Source organism: Anoplolepis gracilipes, chromosome 12 (assembly GCF_047496725.1).
Source record: "Anoplolepis gracilipes chromosome 12, ASM4749672v1, whole genome shotgun sequence".
In the NCBI taxonomy this organism is placed as follows: domain Eukaryota; kingdom Metazoa; phylum Arthropoda; class Insecta; order Hymenoptera; family Formicidae; genus Anoplolepis; species Anoplolepis gracilipes.
In genome coordinates, this window is record NC_132981.1 from 6,169,980 (window position 1) to 6,189,259 (window position 19,280).

Consider the following 19,280-nt stretch of genomic DNA (forward strand, 5'->3'; position numbering starts at 1 on the left):
GAAATTATCACATTGATATTAACAACATTGCTAGTGTCTTGATTCGTTCTTTTCTTCATTATAAATGTTCCGATACAGCAAAGCTATAATAGAATTTCTATTTGCACAATCATTAAAATGAGAAAATGAATGTATAATGTATAAAAATCAGAGCTAAAAGCAAAAAGTCCAATGAATCGCTGAATCGTATTTTCCATTCATTCTGTAATTTTCCGCCTATCGAACGTTCGGTCATTCATCGAATTCTAGCAGTCCTCGCTTCTACCTTTTTTACGTCTGATTGGTAGAAACTGTTGCTTCTCATCAATTTCGAGAAAAAAGACTTCATGAATTTAATATTCTCTTCCTTCCTTTTACGATAATTTTGTAATTTTTGTCTGTTTGATTTTAATAATTTTAGAAATTAAAATCTTAGCGGTTTTAAAATCTCCTAGTGTATATATTTAACAATATATTTTTAATATTTTTTTAGTTTTTATGTACACATTCTTTAGTTTTATAATATATTATATTTTCTCTTGTCATACTAAAGAAAAGTAAAATAATTTATTCAACGAAAAACCAATCTTATTCCTATATTATTGTTTACATTTTCTCTTATCATACTATGTTGGTTTGGGATTTCGCATTATATTAGCTATATTTGGTGCAATATAATTTAGTCATATTTAGTTCAAAGTTTACAGTAAAACTTTGTCCTTGTTATTTACCTCTTTGTTATTTCTATAATATGCGGGTTGATAATATATTCAATAATATTTTCAGAGATTCATAATTTACTAACTCACAATTCAGAACGTATCTCATAACTTTTATGCATATCTCATAAAATTTAGAATGGCATCTATATTATGCACGTTATTCCATTATTTACATATGTCAGCTTTGTTTAAAGTGTCATTCATGATTATAAGTGATATTCATATAATCACAATCATTTTGATTCATCTTGGTTTTTCTTTCACAATCTAAACAATTGATATCATATTAAACACTATTCACGTAAATCAAATATTGAATTTCGTGAATAAAAATGTATTCTTTCTCGAGTTTTTATATCCTCCCAAATAAATTTTGTGTTTGATATATCATCTCTTAATGTTTTAATATTTTTTCAATATTTTTAAATTAACGAATTTCTTTTTCTTTTTCACATCTGTGATAACAAACAAAAATAGAAGATATTGAAGAAGCGTCGATTCTTCCTGCTCAGGGAATAGTAGGGTCGAGTGTCATTCCCACTGATCGTTCTTCGAGATCAGAACGAGCTTCACCTAATCTCGATAATACTTAACACACCGGGTTTGTCCGTAAAAATGGACCGTTGATAAAACCGGTCTGTGGAGCTCTTTTTATTTGCTGAGAGATTTGATCAGATGGAAAGTGAGTTCGTTAAAGCTACAGTGCGTCTAAAAACATAGAGGAAATCGTTATTTTAAAAATCGAACTAACTTTCAATATTAATAGACTTTTTAATTCCAAAAATTTGGAAAAATTTAACGTTTATAATTTTATCGTTTTTCTACTCTGTCTCTCTCTCTCTCTCTTTCTCCTTTTTTATATTTTTTTCTTCCTCTTACGGTTACTAAATAAATAAATTTAATAAAATAATCTCATGAAATATGAAAATATAATACTTAAGATATATATCTAATTTAAGACATATTTTAAGCAAAATATATTAAATATCGCATTAGAATTGGGAAATTTTGCAATTTACTTGAATATATAAAGTAAAATGCAATTTTTACACACACAAAACTATTTGCATACAGTTTTACTTTAATTCACAATAAAATTGCGCAATATATTCATGTTCACGAGCTTACAGTTTGTCGTATATATTTGTTTATTTACTACATACACTGAGCATTAGACTTTTGATCAAAACGGATGGCCCCGAGTGGAGATTTGCAATATTCGCTCTGAAATTTTCGATAAAAACGGCACACAGTAATCGTTTAAGTAAACAGTCCACGATATGCACTATGTCATGAAATGCGGAATGTATGCAAACAAACTCCTGCATAGAGAGGCATATATAAATAGGCATATACATGTATCCAACACGCACATACACAAATACACCCATAACGTGCTTGGCGCACATCGGTGAAAAAGAGTGATCGTTTTCTGTCTATGTTGACACAGTATTACATGCGGCAGGGTTGCGTGGCAGTGATGTCGACCACCTGGATAGCGAGCGTGGCGATCTTTGGGGTTCTCGTACTCCCCAGAGGCGGTTACTACTTCAACGGATCTGGCCTTCTTGCCTGCGATCCCTTCTTCGCTAGGGCGTCCCTTAGGTATCTCCACTGCGAATGCCGGTGATAAGAGTGATGTTTCACGATCCTGGCTCACCACGTTTGGTCGTCGCACTGGCGATCAATTGCGAGCAATTGCAATTTAATGTTGAGAGGATTGTCACGGCTGATCGCCTTGGAGGATGCACCTGAGGGCGATCGACTGTGAAAGATAGTGATATCCGTGTGTTTAAATGTTCCTTTCCCGTCTCTCTCTCTCTCTCTCTCTCTAAACCGGTGTTAAATATAAAAGATCGTTCAAACTGTCGTAATAATTTGCGCTGGTAGTTTAGAAATTGCTCCCCGCGTCATGATTAAATTATCTATTTATTGGAATTATCTATTTATATTACGGCTTTATTTTTCTAAACATTGAAAATGTGAAAAATGAATAAAAAAAATTTTAATGCATCTTCGGCATAAATTAAAGCGCAAAGTCTAATATTGTAAAGTACAATAATCATATTAATTCATAACAGAAACCAAGAGAAAGAGAGAGAGAGCGTTAGAAGAGATATATCGCGAAACTGTTTCTATCGCATTACAGATATGAGTACTTTGACTTCGTGCACGTATCATCAGATTTCGTGTAGTTTATTTCTGTGAAGTTATTTTTTTTATTACGTTTGCACGTGTGATATTACCTTCATTGCACCATTTCATACATCTGACACTTTTCTGAGCTAGAAAATGCTCTTTATTGTGTCTCCTTTTTCAGGATCCTGGCATGTTGCTGTTTTTATTTTCCGACGACGATGGTGCTGATGTACTGCTACGGCTCGGCCTTCCACGTTAACAAGCTACGCTTGAAAAGAGTAGTCTGCGTTAACACGCCAGAAGTTGTTAGCGGTGGCCACATAGAGAGGGTAAGTCAAGTTTATTCGCTTTGTGAATAAGCTGCGAATCGACCAGCATCTCGTTTAATAACAATTGACAAAGCAACCCCGGGAAACATAAAATAGAAACAATGTTTTGCTATCGACGAATGATTGGATACGCATAAAGATTGTTACGCAACCATGCCATTGCGCGATTGGCACTCTGCAAATTAAACATCGTTTGCTGCTTTTCACGCTTGACAGTTAAAAAGAATTTAATACCTATACTATTTTGTTTATTGAATGTTTTTGTACTTTTGCTGGATAGAAATTTTACACACATTTGTGTAAAAAATTTAAAAGAATAATATCAATTTTAGAATTAAACCCACGTATCAGTATTGTCAACACCAAGCTGCTGAAAAAGGATAATATAAGATTATTTTCAACGGTTACGTTTAAAACTTTCTACATAATTCGCAATTCACTTAAAATTTGCAGTTCTTCGGAGAATTATGCAATGAAATTATAAAGCTTATGAGCAAGTATACCAGCAAGGAACTTTATGCAAGAGTTTACGAAAGATTTCCCAGCGCATTCTCGCGAAAGGGCAACAACTCGTAGTCTAGTTTCCAAATCTGTTAAATTTTGTTGAAATAACGCACTTACACAGTCATACACATTTACACATACACATGTAACATAAAACATAAAAGATGGGAAGCAACAAAGGAACTCGAGAACAGTTGATATAAAGAAAAATCGACTAATCGTTTACCAGTAAATATCTTTTAAAACAAAGTCGTCAAATAACAGCTCTAGTTTCGAAGTCAGAAACTTTACTAAAGGCAGTATCAGAATATCGCAAAGGAATGATGTGAAAGTACTTTCAATACTAAAGGCCGAATATAATCTGTCCAAGTCCAAGTAAAATGTATAGACACGACTAATGAGAATCAGAAATCTTAAGCTATCCAGTGAATATTAATTACTTTAAATATAATGAGTTATTTTATATTTCTACACATCAATGTACACCTCGACATATTGTCAGCAGTAAACATTATTATTATTTGCAAATATATCCAAATATTTTTACATCTCAAGAAAAACAATATAGATATTAAATAATATAAGTATTATTAAATCTAATAGAAAAAGTCAATTAAAGCCTGGATGCAGTAAATGGCGCGTAATAAAAACAAAGGCCTGTATTCTGAGCTCACATTTATTGTTAATGTGCTTCTAAATGTGTTTATGTACACGTGTTTGTATACATTTGGAGGTACATTTAGTGATAAATGTGAACTCAGAATACGAGCCAAAGTTTCTTGTACAAAATAACACAAATGTAATAAATGTTAAAAGTTTCAGTCCCTTTCGGATCCTTTTCAATGGTACAACAAATTAAAATATAAAATTAAACAAAAAAAGTTATAAAATCATCGCAAAAACAATACAGTTGATAATTTAACATGAATTATTATGATATAAAAATCGCATTGCAAAACAGATGACATTGTGTACAAAGAGTTCGCAGAATAAAATGAGCATAATAAATAAAGAAAGGCGTCAAACATATCATTTTATAAATAATAGATATAAACCTTGTTATATCGCATTTCGCAAAAGTATACTGTTTTATTTCGCAAATTCGTTCTCTTATATCGCAATAATTTTGTCATAATAATCTATTGAATTCATGTCATTTTAAAAAACTTGAATAAACGAATGGGCCGATGTAATCGACGTACAATGAGATTTGCACTGTTAGTTGTTGGAAGAGTTATCGTAAATATCTGTAGTAACCACAGAAAGACGCGCAATTTTCGTCGATAAAACCCGCATCGATGCCTCTTTGGACCGATATCTTAGACATTACCGGGAGGACAAACGTCCGAAGCAAGATGGATGGTCTGAAGACAGCTAAACCGACATCGCTTGAATTCGCTATCGCTCGATGTCGCCGGCGATGCATTGAATTCATCCACGATAACGAGGTTCTCAGGTTGTCCTCGTTGGCCTAAAGCTATATGTCAGACATTGAGCGATCGTGGCAGCAACACTGACCCTGATCGTCGATCTAGCAAACCCGGAAAATAGTTTCGAAAGTTCGACATATGCCGAATACAAACACGTTGACTTTCTCGATAATAAATTAAATTCATAATCATTGTGTTTGATAAACAGCGATCGCGAAAATATCGAGAATAACTGCCCTGTACAACAGACTGCTTGCATATTTACTTCTTTAAATTTGCATCAAATAAAATAGGGTGAATTCAATACCTTCTTATTACGGATATAAAAGTTTGAAGGTCAAAGCAACAAACTACTTTCTACTTTCAATTTCATATAAATAAGAAGGTACTTTAAAGAATTCTTCTTTCAGAATTATAACTCGAAATTTAAAGAAAACCATTGTACGTATATAAGATGCTATTTTTCTATAAATTCTTTATTAAATAGTTGCTTTCAATTTGTAAAGAAATAACGGGTCTACAAATAATAATATCATCAATGAAATAAAGAAAATAGCGTGCTCTTTTCTTCTAAAAATACTCGCAAATAAGTAATAATGTCCGTTGGTGAAAATACGTACATCGAGAAACGGATCGCAAATTATAGACTTCGCTGTGCTTTTCTCTCGAGTCATGCAAGAGACCTTATATGACCTGATTTAAGTAACCCTATTTTAAAAGCTTCCTCCGCTTAATTCCGCTCTAAAAACGAACCTTACGCCTTGAAAATTTTGGCAAGCTACTCCGACATGAGAGCCGACGAGCTTTTGGCTTCTTCCATCTCTATCCCCGCCACCGTGATCGAACCACTACCAACGTCCTCCTTCAGGATGTGCGCCCCAGTTTTCGCGGCAAACAATATTTTTCTTCTTGCGCCCCCGCGTCGCCTCACGTTCCCCATTCCGTTTGCAGGAAATCGCATTTATCTTGACATTAGCCAAAGCCATCCTGCCACGAGGCAAGAGAATTCCGACCTTGTTCCAACTAGGTGCAGTTGCTTATTTCACTTTTTTTTCCATGTTATGTTCTGTCACTTGTATTAAGTAGTCTTATCTCATAACATTGACAAGGGACACGAAGGAAAGATTAACGGATCTCTGTTATGTATCATGTCACTAGATTATCTCTTTTAATATATCTTTTATATAAAAATAAAGAAAAGAATTTTATTATTTAAAACCTTACAAAAAAAATGTTTAATAAGTGAATACATTTTGTTAATAAACTTCTATTTTCTCGCGCATATTATTGTAATACATCTCACAATTGAAAGTCTCTTTAAAAGTCAAGAGAAATAAAAGTGGATCCATCAAAAGTTCCACATTAAGGTGATTCTAATTTGAGATTCTGATACTCTTTCGTGACGATAAGAATCGCTCGAAACTTCTGCTCAACTAACTTTGAATCCAATAATCCTATTTCTATCTATGTCTAAATTCTAGTTTCGACGCCAAGTAAGTCTTCTCACCGCGATTCTCTAGAGCTCTGCCATCAAGTCGAGCGTTTAAGATCTGAGTAAATCAAGAAAATTAAAGGCGCGTCGATTAAGTCAATCAGAACCTGGTAGAAACGCTTTCAAAGAAACTTGTGCCGTTTCTTCCTGACAAACAGTGCATTCAATAAATTTTTCTCTCAAGTATCAAGCTAATATGTGTATTATTTAATTGAATACAAATATTAATACACTTTAAAGTTGTCAAGTTTTAAAGAGGTAGAAACGCGTAGCGCATAATCAACAGCCTATTTTTTCAGCTAAAATTTTATATCATTGTTATTTTCTTTCGATAATTTTACTCAGATATTGAAACATTGACAAATGATAGTTTCTTGGAAATTCATTTTATGAAAAATCGATTTTAAATTTATCAAACGAGCTATCACGTTAGAATGAAAAACGGCGGCAGTGCTGAGTCATCCTATAAATGTCATATTCGCGCAATTTATGTCATATTTTTAGAAATTTTAACACTTTAACAAGAGTTAAAAAATCGATATTAGAAATTATTGCTTTGTCTAATCTAATGTCGCAAAGCGCTAAAAAATTACTCTTAAGCACCATGAATGCTCGTGACGGCTTAATCATTATAAATCATCTCGTCGCGATTATTAACCCAGTTCAAGAGACGGTCTCCATAACGATTACGTCGCGCGTTATTTCTGCTATGTCGTCGCCAAAAAATTTTTTTCGCGCATCTCTCTTCTAAACGATTTCTCTTGCGCGCGCAAAATAATGCCGCATTAGCATTACGTCGATAAATTCCTGGCCCATGCAACATGTCAGCATAACGAAACGGTACGATTCGAGTACGGACTCAAGAGCATCCGAAAAGGAAAAAAAACGAGAGAGAAAGATCACGGCGTTTCATCCGCCCCGACTCTTCGCGAGCTGCATGACAAGGCGCATTAAAACGCGCATTAAAACGCGCGTGTCCGCTTCTGCACTTCATCGCAAAACGCTCCTTAATCGGTCCAGAGTCCGCGGATCGTTAAACTCTCCTCTGCCGGCTCATATTTTCCGGGTAGGCAGGATCTCGAGACAAAATGGGTTAAGTGCACGATGCGAAGACAGAACGAGGAATTATAGAACAAGGGCGGAGGGTGAGAGAAATTCCCAACCTCGACGACGTCTCGAACAATCTCGGAGGATCACTTCTCGTGAGCGGCGTTCATGCTTTATGTCATGGTCAATGTCCGTTGTGCTTAATCGTTTACGATAATAATAAATCAGCCGCATCAATTACTCAGATGATCCGGAATAATGCTTACAAGGCAGGATAGATATTTACGCCTTTTGAATGAATTATTATTATTTTTAACAATATTGCAAAAATTATTGGCTAATGTGATTTATTCGACTTTTGGCGAAATTTAGAAAAACGTCGTGTCTATTATATCTCGCACTGTAAGTACGTACTAAAAATCTATATTATAAAGCAGAAAGAAGTTTAAAAGGATGAAAAGAAATATTACACTAGACATGTCTTTCCCACAACGTACATTGTATATCAAACAACGCAAATATATTTTTTTCCCTTTTTTCATAATATTCTTAGATTCTGTTGTCATCGCTGTCCTGTAATAATGGAAAAAATCCTTTTGTTATAAAGCAACAGAGTTAGCGATGTTTTTATACTCAAATTGAATAGTATATTGACTTTAATTATATTCTTTCATGTGTAGTGTTATTTCAAACAGAAAATAACATGTGCATTTTTCTGTATAGTCGACAAACACGAATCAGATATTAAAATTAAAATTAAAATTTTGTTTTATAATATATGTATATCAGCATTATACATGTCCTTTTTCTTATGTATTTAATATAATTATCTTCTTTCCTTACAATATTTCCATTAATCTAACATAATATAGTGTCTGATTTGTAAAAAAACGTTTTAATTATTAATTAAATAAATATATTTAATTCAATTATTATCAATCAAATAAATATATTTATTTAAAATTTTAAGATTAGAATAAAAGAATACTTTAATATCTTAAAACAAAAAATCTATTTTAAAATTTTATAAAAGTGTAATCTTTTTTATATAATTTTAGAAGAATAAACTCGAGTACCTTTTTTGACGCCACCAACATGAATAAATCTTCATTAAGATGAAATAGAACTCATCGCATACCCGGTCTTTTTTATTTTACGCGGAACGTCATTGCGACCCACTTCTCTTATGGCAACAACTTTTTAGCGGTTTTCAAACTTTTAAAATCAAGCACTTTATACCACGATATTGTCAGGTTGCTCCGCTTTATTTCACATAACTTGTTTTCTGTCTCTCGTCGATCAACCGATAGAGAAGCTTGCATACAAAAAAAATTAGCAATCCGCTTTTCTCAGGAAAAACTTTCGTCGCCAATAGACGATATCGTTAATGGAAAACGTCGGAGCCGGCTTATTTACAAGTAACTATCCGGTCGTGCCTATATCATTCTGTCTTTTTTTTTTTTATGGTCTGTGACCCTTATGTAGGTCAATGGATGCGGTAATGCCTTCTAAAGGCGTCTTCTGACGATGTGTGAGAAATGCTATACAAAAGAAAAAAAAGAAAAACATCCTTTTTTATTCAAAAGGAGCAAGAATGAAGGCCATTGTAAATTTGTTAACAAGTAAACTCAGATAAATGTATGTAATCAATCAGTATATTTAACTCTATCATTACGTTATAATAATCGTATCGTTTAAGTAAATACATTTCTAGAAATTAACGATGTCATGTGAATTTTTTTAACATTTCACATAAATGTCAAAAAAATCAAGGGCATTTCTCTCTCTCTCTCTCTCTCTCTCTCTCTCGCTCTTTCTCTGAAATGATAAAACTATTTATTATACCTCGCCCAACATATTCTTTGTTATAACGAAATTATTGAATATCTGGTATTGAGACCGGATATTTCGTATTATTTTTATTCGTGTTGGCGATAATATTCTCTGGTAGTTCCTTGCGCCTCTACAATTTTCTTACATTCAAGGTTTTTATATCTTATCGGGTATGTTATTGAATATTGCTCAATTTTCACAAACTATTATTGGTTCCTTGAGATGTACGATAGTGAAAGAATAAAATTTCGATAAATTTTGATAAATATGTTAGCGAAACGTTATTGTTAAGGAATCCAATTAACCGTCTTGCCAATGTTGAGAAACTGTCCTACAAATAAGATTTTTGAAAAATACAGAAAAGCAAAAAACCAGAAAAAATTTATCTTATAATCTATAAGTAATTCACTGAATTTAAAAAGTTTTTAATTGCGCGATGTTAATATACATATATTCTATATCCATCATATAAAATTACTGTTATTTTTTCAATTTTTCTTAGAACTCTTCTAAGCACTATAGCAAGAGCAATCATTTACTTCAATTGAATCATGCGAGGCACTATGGCTGAGTACAAAGTTACCGATCATATATCAAAAGGTTTTGATGGTTTCAATGGTCACTTTGTTCTAATAAAAACGTACACGATTGTATATTACTGTCAATGTAATATAATGTACGTGATGCTAAACTGAAAACAAAAAGACAATTTTTAATACAATACTAGAATACATAATGATATTGAGTAATTCAGAAGTAGTAAAGAATTCATGATTTGAGAATCAATATAATTTACATATGAGAAAAAAGTGTTTACAGAACTCAAAATTTTATGCTGAAATACAGTTAAAACTTTAATGACAATATCAATAATTAAGAGTAATAAAAAACGAGAAAATAAAATGTGACATTGGATAATACCCAGGCTATGATGTCGAATCTAACAGGTCATTTGAAATTCGCAGAGGTATCATACGGTCACCGAGCATCTAAAAGATTTTAAAGCCACCTTCAATTTCTTTATCCCATTTTGTTCGTTTTTCATCTCATGCTGCTCCTACTTATCGCGGAATAACGAGGTGGAACGAATCAAATGAGAAATCAAATAAGTTCGAGACTTCATACTGAATTCACGGATTTCATTAAGGATTATTCCCGAGAATGATTCCTTCCCTTCCATCTGCCCTTTTTTCTCATCTACTCTTCCTCGACTCTGTTCATTAACGCTTAATTTTTATCAATACCACTTTATCCGTTTCGCTTCCGTGCGTTTTCATGATATTAAACTACTTGTTAAATAAAGCATATGTTATATATTCTATATTCACACACACCATCATATTCCAAAACCAGAATAGCTAATGAACTTAATTCTTAAAAAGAAAAATGTAAAAAAAATGTGTTGAATTAATGAATAATTACTGTTTTTCTTAATTCTTTTAATTCATAAGTAGTTAGAATATTTTTTTAATTAATCATTGCTAGAACATTAATATTTAACATAATTTTTTATCATTGATAATATTTTTTAATTACATTTTTTGTACTTTCCGATTTTGAATAGATATACGATCTTTTCTTTTTTCCTTATATAATTGTTTTATTCCATGTAATATACATATGTAGGTAAAAGAATCTTAAGAGATTTCCATGTTGGAAGAAAATCTGTCTATTAATAAATATTATGTACGGCTCACGAACGCACATTTTAATAATACCAGAAAAAAAAATCATTATGCGATACAACTTATTGCATGTACATAGTTTGATTATACGTATTGTATTATTCTATTATTCTTGAAAATATTTTTTTGAATGCGTTCTCGAAACTCAAGTTGAACTTATTCTTAAAAAAGCGTCTAATATATTAAATATAAATTATTAATTAACTTGAAATATACAAAAACGATATTAACATATGCAATTTTATTTAAAAAACCATAAAGTACATAAAATGTTTTTAATGCAGCAGAGCATTTTAATGACAAAATAATAATGTGATTTCTGACTTCGCTGACAACTAGAAAACGTCGAAAGTCTCTCTCACGTATTGTGGCATTGTTACATATTTTTGGTAGCGAAAAAAAGATAGATTGTTACAAGAAGATTACACCTGCGAGAGATGTTTTAATCCTCCTTGCGTCAGAAATGCCGGTTCCCGTTTTCGCGGTGGGAAAGCATTTTCCACTTAAAATCCCTTTTCCCAGATGTGGCGTACACCGTAACTAAAGCTGTGATGTCTTTCAGAGCGGCGTTTATGAGACTTTATTTATTTTTCCTCGCGCATTCAGTAAAAGAAAGAGAGAGGAAGACAGAGAAAGAGAGAGAGAGAGAGAGAGAGAGAGAGAGAGAGAGAAAGTGAGTGAGAGAGAAGGGGAGGGGGAGGGGACAAGGGAAGGAAACAGTAAGTTCACGCGTAACCATCTAGTAGTGCGATAAGAGCGGACGCTGCATACGAACCACCGTCGGCTTACTTCCATCACAATGAAGCAAGAAAAAAAAGAACAAGCGCCGGAGTCCTTTATTAGTCCCACCTACTCTTCACACCACGATCCTCGTCGTTTACTTGTAATTTAAGCGCAATTTACGCGAAAGTATCTCATAAGTCTCGCCGGCACGAATATTTATCCGGAAATTTATGAAAAATTTCAATGGAAACGCCCTTCTTCGCAATCAGAAAATAATCCGATAATGTAACAAAAAGAAAAAATCAATAGAAATAAACCATTTAACAAAAGATTTTTTTTAAACAACATATCTGGCAATTAATAACACATGTTGTAGAAAATATATATAATTGAAGTTTTTATTTATCATTAATCACTGAAATTAGTTTAAAACAAATTCTGTTTCTTTTCCTTTCTGGTAAAAGACGTCTACACTTCTCTCCTCACACATAATAGAAATTCCGAATATAATAAAGAATAATCAACAGAAAAGAAAGAAAGTAAAATAATAAAATATAAATCATCGTGCAATTATAAGCTGTTCGCTCTATGTTGAATTGTACAAGATTAAACGCTTGTATTGATATAACCTGTTGTGGAGAGATTCACATTAAAGAGAAGATTGAATGTGGTTACTCTCATTAAACATACGATTATCATTAACGTGAATTTAATTATCGACCATAATTATTTCCGCGGACATTTTCGATGCAACAGCTGAACATCCTGTATAATGCATCAACTGCATGTAATTAATGGGGTACATCCGATAATTAGATTATAGTTGTAAAGTTTACAAGTATATATGATGTTAATCTAATAAACATAATTAAAACTTTTTTAAATATATTAGTATCACTTTTATTCAAGATTCCATTAAATAATGTTTGTTTTAAAAATAAATTGTTGATTTCAGTTGAGTGGATTTTTATTAAGTAATGCATTTTTTTCAATTTACTATATCTCTGCCATATATATGTAGTACAATTATATTGTAATGCACATTTTTAAGAATAATTTTTTCACAAGCTGTTTAAGAAGTTCACATAATTGTGCGAACATTTCCATATGTAATCACTTTCATAGATAATCTCTTTAATGTGCATCCACATATCACATGAATTGCTCTGAAATAGTATAACACCTTGCATAATTACGACAGAAACAATGTTCACATTGTTGTAAATGCGCACATTCTGCGAATGGCACGTGGAGAGATATGTAAATTTTACGCTGCATACTATGCATCTCCTGTGATAATATGATTATTCGTAGATCATAAACTATGTTAAAAGCTTGCTTACTATGTTATAATTAATTATAATCATCTAGGACTGCAAATCTTTATCACTCTTATAGATATGTTTCTTTTTATGTATTTATGACAATATGCAAGTTGACAGGTATATATTGCAAAAATATATAATATTTCTCATTTCCTATATAAATGTTATAAAAAAGAATTAAATATATTTTTATTTTTGAAAAACGTGAATTAATATCTATATAAATGTTATAAAAAAGAACTAAATATATTTTTATTTTTGAAAAACGTGAATTAATATCTTTTGTACTTTACAATGTATTAATTTGAAAAGAAATAGACAATTATCACAAACGCTCTAATATCTTATCATTCCTTTCATAACATATTGTATCACTTTGATTGAAATTGCTGCAACGAAATTTTCGTGAATTTTATTTAGATTATACAGTAAGCGTCGTCAATTCTTTCCCTTCAAAATTTATTTTCTTTGTATGAAATTCAAAACATCTTCCAATTTTTTCCGGAACTGCTATGCAACGTTGTGATAGATAATCTCAATATCTCCGGAAAGTCATAAATTTAAAATCGCATAACATCGGAATACAGATCATTGATAAAATAGTTCTTCGACGATGGAATGAAAAATGCTTCATGTGAAATACGCTATATCATATTGCTATCAAGGTTTTTAAAATTTATGTTGTTTCGTAGTCATACGTATTCTGTCGGAAATAGATGAAATAACCCGCTTAAGCATATGGTCTAAAATAAAATTTGCAGTAAAATGTATTTTTTTTTTAAATTCATGCAAAACAATATTAAATGATACTCTTCGGATATTTTTCGATATTCAAACTTTGATATTTCAAAGAGATTTTTATATAATCGAAAAAATCTCACTTTATTAGTGAAAGCTTAACTAACTATAAGCTCGATAAGAATAATCTCGATGCGATACGTAGGCGAGATGCGTTAAAGAGAGCACCAGGATTTCCTGCTCGCTAAAGTTGGGACGATAAATCGAATCGGAATGCTAATACTTCGATCGAATAGTTTATCTCGCGCTTTGTCTTTCCGCCACCAGTATGATATGCTAATAGCTCGGACGGCATTTCCGTCTGGATTCTTGTCTTCTTCAACCTCGCCTTTCCCTCGAGATCCTGTATATTTTGCAATCCTCTGCTAATCCATTGAAGCTTTGTAGATGGAGGAAGCACAACATACTGTTAATGAATAAGAAATTCTTCCTGCCATTTAGAATATTATATAATTCTTATAGTATTTCTATATAATAAAAATAATCTGCATATTTAATAATATATTTTAAAACATGTGTGTAATAAATGTGTCCAATATTACTTAATATAATTTTTAAACAATTAAAATATAATATAATTTTTAAACGATATGATATATACAGAAATCATAGAACTATACTCGTTTAGTATGATATATCTCAACTACTGTATCCTTCTGATCGGTTTTGGACGGACGTTAGAAGAATTATATTATTATCGATCTGAGTCATACTTTCTAGGCATTAACGTCATAATCCCGAGACTTGTGAAGAGAGCCAATACACTGTACCGCGCAAAAGGTGATGCGAAAGAGAACTGAGTAAGAGAGAAGAGAAAAGCGGAGGAAGGAAGTAGAAATGGACGGATCCAGCTAAACGAGCAGATTCGTAATCCTTTTACTGCTGCGCTACGAAAGGCTTTGATGCTGACGAGCTTAGCGCTTAGCGACTTTCGTAACCGTGTCAAGCCGGCCTAAAAGACGAGTCAAGCCTGAGACATGTCTGCGAGCCTTTCCCGTGTTAAGAGCCATTCGTCCGACTCTTTTTTGACATTACAACTGCCTTCGAGATTATAATTCCGAGACTATAATGTGACGTATATGCAGTCGTGTCTGACGAAAAAAATATCAAACTTTTCTTCCGTTAGATCCGCCTTGTTATCGTGGATGTAATTTTTTTACACACAATTGTTATTTCTAATCCTCCAATATTTTAACTTTTCCCTCTCTAAAAATATTATTTTAACTCATCATAAACAAAAAAATTAATCGATAATCAAAACAATTCTTTTACCTCGCATTAGAACGTTTTTTTTAAGTAACACACAGTTTATTATTGAATCAATGCTATTGTTTGATTTGACTTTTTTTTGCAATAATCTGAGAAATTTCGCGAAAGTTTTCGAGACTAGTGTTAGCGGGCTTTTAAGAAAATATCGATAATGTGCAGCCGTTACTTTTCCGAACGATTGCATCGGCGAATATCGGCACAGAACAGGTCGTTACAGATTTAGGACGTCGACAGTGACCGTAAAAGACGCATACTTAAAACTTATTTATGGAATAGACTTTGAACTTTAATAAGGTTATTTGCAAGGCCGTAACGATATTAAACTTTCTAACATTTTTACATTAGAAAGTAGAATTTGAAAGTTTTATTTGCCCATTTTCTGCGACACTCAGAGCTTAATATGAAGAGAAAATAGTCCTGTTTAATCTTTCATTCAAATTTTGCTCACAGTATAATCATTGTAATTAAACATAAGCATCAAAGTCTGAAAGTCGACAGTAAGTCAAGCCAACGTTAATTCAACTTTCTCTTTTAAAATTTATTAGCCTAAAGTGTTATTAAGAAGATGAGTTCCATCGTCTGACAAGGATATTTAATGAAGAATGAAACGTCTCATTAAAAATAGATTTCTTCGTCTCGTGCAACTTTGATACACTCTGTGACAAAATTTAAATCATTGTTGTTAAAACATAAATTTAATATCATAAATATATAAATTCAAATTTATATATTTATGATAATAAATTTTCTACTGCAATACATACTGCAAACGATATCTTGAAGGTATCTAAAGAATGTCTCAGAATCTCGAAACATATTTTAGATGCTTCTTCATTTTGCTGTCAGACATTTGTATTGTCTAGATATTCAGTAAAAATAAAATACGGTTGCTTGCTTATTCTCTCCTTGATCGTATAAGCAGGTTTATCGAGAGAAGCTGTATCTAAATTTCCATCTAAACGAGGTGAGTGCACTACGAAGGAGACGTCTTACATATTTCAGCTTGTCGCCCACGAGAGACGATTGTCGACCTCGGCTTCGCGAACAATGGCTGCAATGAGTTTGGGTTTCATCGTCATGGTCACGCCGTGGACAATTCAGGAAGTCGTTGTAGCCTGCACCGGAAGCAAGCCACCGCCGTTTCTCGACTTCTTGGCCACGTGGCTGGCTCTCTCCAACAGCTTTTGGAATCCTTTCCTCTACTGGCTGCTTAACAATCATTTCCGCCGAATTTCGCGGGAGCTTCTTTACACTAAGGTAAGCATAAACGCTTATACATACATTTTAAATCTGTTACTATTTATCATGTTATTTATTTTAATAATAAGTAAAAACATGTTTAAAAAACATACTCTCAATAGGAAAATGAGTTAACATAGCTGTTTAATTTTACTTTGAGAGAGGTAAAGTTTTAAATTAAATTGAGTTTTAAAATTGAATTTCAAAATTGACTATTTAAAATTCAGAAGATAAAAATAGGAGTTTTATGCTTTTAGTTCAATTTCAAAATAATCTATAAAATAATAAAATATAGAATTTAATTAGTTTGTCCTTTTTTGCGCTTATGCCAAAAAACCAGCTCATACGGGTTTTATGAATTGAACACGCTAAACTATTATAGTCTAGCAAATACTATTTTACATGTGTGAGCGTCGCGTAAATCTCGTTACGAGCGAGCGCATGTTTTCAAACATTCATTAAAGGCCAGTCCGATGTACTTGGTAAGTGAGAAACCATTTTTTCTGCCTGATGCAATAAAAGATCACACCTTCCGTTTAAAATAAATCACAAATTACAACAACAATTCAAATCTTTTTTTGCACAGAAAAATATTTATCTTCATCAAGAATCATTAATAAAAATTATATTATAAAAGTATAAAATTTCCTCTCTATTCCGTATTTTTAAAATTAATTTGAATATATATATTAAAAAAAAAAAAAAATTGCAAAGAGAACAATATTCTACACCTTACGAAAAACAGTAAATTTATACGATTAGAAAAGCTCGATAGATTCGCAAGGTGAACATGGGATTTCCTTTTGTTTACCATTTTCTTTTCCTCCGTTCATTTTATCTTTCCGTTACATCTCACGGGTGTGCATCTACTCTCTTCCGATTTTACGCTTCGCTCCCTTTATTCCGCGAAATCAATCGTACTCTCGGCATTGCTACGGAATCAGTAAATTTCTCGAGGAGGATGGCGATTCTCTGATGTCGTCGACGAACGAATGAAGACGAACGACTTAACATGATCCCTCTTGCCCCAACGGAAAGCACGGTACCTGTCGGGAAAACAAGATTTATCCGGTGCAAAATGCGTTACGCAACGGACCCGATGTTCTCCCCACACGACAAATCCAGCATCCGCAGTCGGCTATCCCTTCTTCTTCGCTGAATTCTCTTTTCGGATTCAGCAGGAACGAGAGGGAAAGGCCGCACGTCGCGTACGGTCCGGCCACATAGATCTTGGCGCTTCGACTTTACAGGCCATGAATTCCGAAAAGCTCGTCGGCATGCAGTAAATCTTTAATCGCAGCGTGAAGTGCATCGCGGCATCCTCTCTCCCATGTTCGCCGGATGCGAAGCTACATGCGAGCAAAGTGTGTGCGCGTACAGACCTTTTGATATTCTTTTACAACTCGCTCGCGCCGTCATTCGATTGACGGTCGATAAACGAGTTGAGTCTGTACGAGATAAACGTTGCCACTGCTGGTGTATCATATGGAATAGAGGTTTGTCCGCTATTTTTGTGAAAAATGGAAACCATTTGGCAAGGATTATTGGATTTGCACAATTTCGAGGTGGCAATTAAACTGGTGTTTGCGCTTCAGTTTTGGAATCGTTTGCAACGCTAATTAAGGTTACATTTTTCAGCATTAGGCTTTGTTACAAAAATGTTGGAAATGTGTAGATTTAAAAAAAATGCAAAAAAATGATATTTGATCCCTGAAAATTTTCGAGTTAGCAAAAATAAGATTTAAATTCTGCGAAAAATCAATGATTAATAACGGAGATGTGCAAATGCCTATATAAATGACAAAAAGAATGAACGTTATAAGATAAATTATAGATTTGCCAAAAAATCGAAATGGTTGCTTTTATATATACTAAATTTTTTTTATAGCAGATGACAATATTATGTATGCGTTAATATTATGCGTTAATTTAAAGCGATAGATCAACCAACTTATGGGAATCACGTTGCATAAATACAAATACGCTCTTAATAATATAATAAGTACCCAAGGGATCATATGCCGGATATTGCTCTTGAATCTTGGTTTTTACTAGCTTAGATATTGCCCATGAAATTTATATAAGACGATTTCACATGAAAATGTATTTCAAAACGAATCGCGAATATCGTGAAATTTTTTATGCTGTATGGAATAATGGAACAAAATGTATCTTATTTAATAATCCATTTGATAATATACATATAAATGTTTGTAAATTCGCACCTAAGCAGTAAGCCATAATAAAATGTCAAAACGTTCTCTAACGATTATTATAGATTTTATTGTTATTTGTAAAAGCACTTTTGCTTGTAGAAGTTATAATGCGAGCAAAATTTAAAAAAGATATTATATCTTATAATTGAATAAAATGGAATTGTTTAAATATAATTAAGTAAAATACTTAATTAATTTTAATTATATATTTTACTGTTTGATAGACACTATCTTAATGATTAACATATTTTTTTCTTTCAATTGACGATACAACTATTTATTTTATAACAACTACCTGAATAGACAAATATATACCTATCTGACAATAAATTGTATTCCTCGGGGATCGACGTTGCATTTCAAGTATTCTGTTGCGGAGCATCATATTGCACATAAAGTTTATCATACGTAGAAAGCATACCGATGTACATATCACTCACAATTAGAACTACTTTACATTTATATGATAAGCAAATGTATGAATATATTGTGATAATGTATTTGATTACCATAAAGGCCGCAAGATAATATGATTATTTATTACTTCGTT

The 19,280-nt window shown here is 32.5% G+C and overlaps 1 protein-coding gene across 9 annotated transcripts in view; it reads left to right on the forward strand.

Moving 5' to 3' along the window:
• The window catches only part of LOC140671750 (trace amine-associated receptor 9), a 61,592-nt gene that overhangs the window by 37,455 nt on the left and 4,857 nt on the right, over nt 1-19,280 (forward strand). For all 9 annotated transcript variants that reach the window (XM_072903321.1, XM_072903323.1, XM_072903327.1 and 6 more), the window contains 3 exons: nt 2,152-2,306; nt 3,022-3,169; nt 16,278-16,532. In XM_072903321.1, coding sequence (XP_072759422.1) covers nt 2,152-2,306; nt 3,022-3,169; nt 16,278-16,532 — 558 coding nt within the window. The remainder of the gene's footprint in view (nt 1-2,151; nt 2,307-3,021; nt 3,170-16,277; nt 16,533-19,280) is intronic.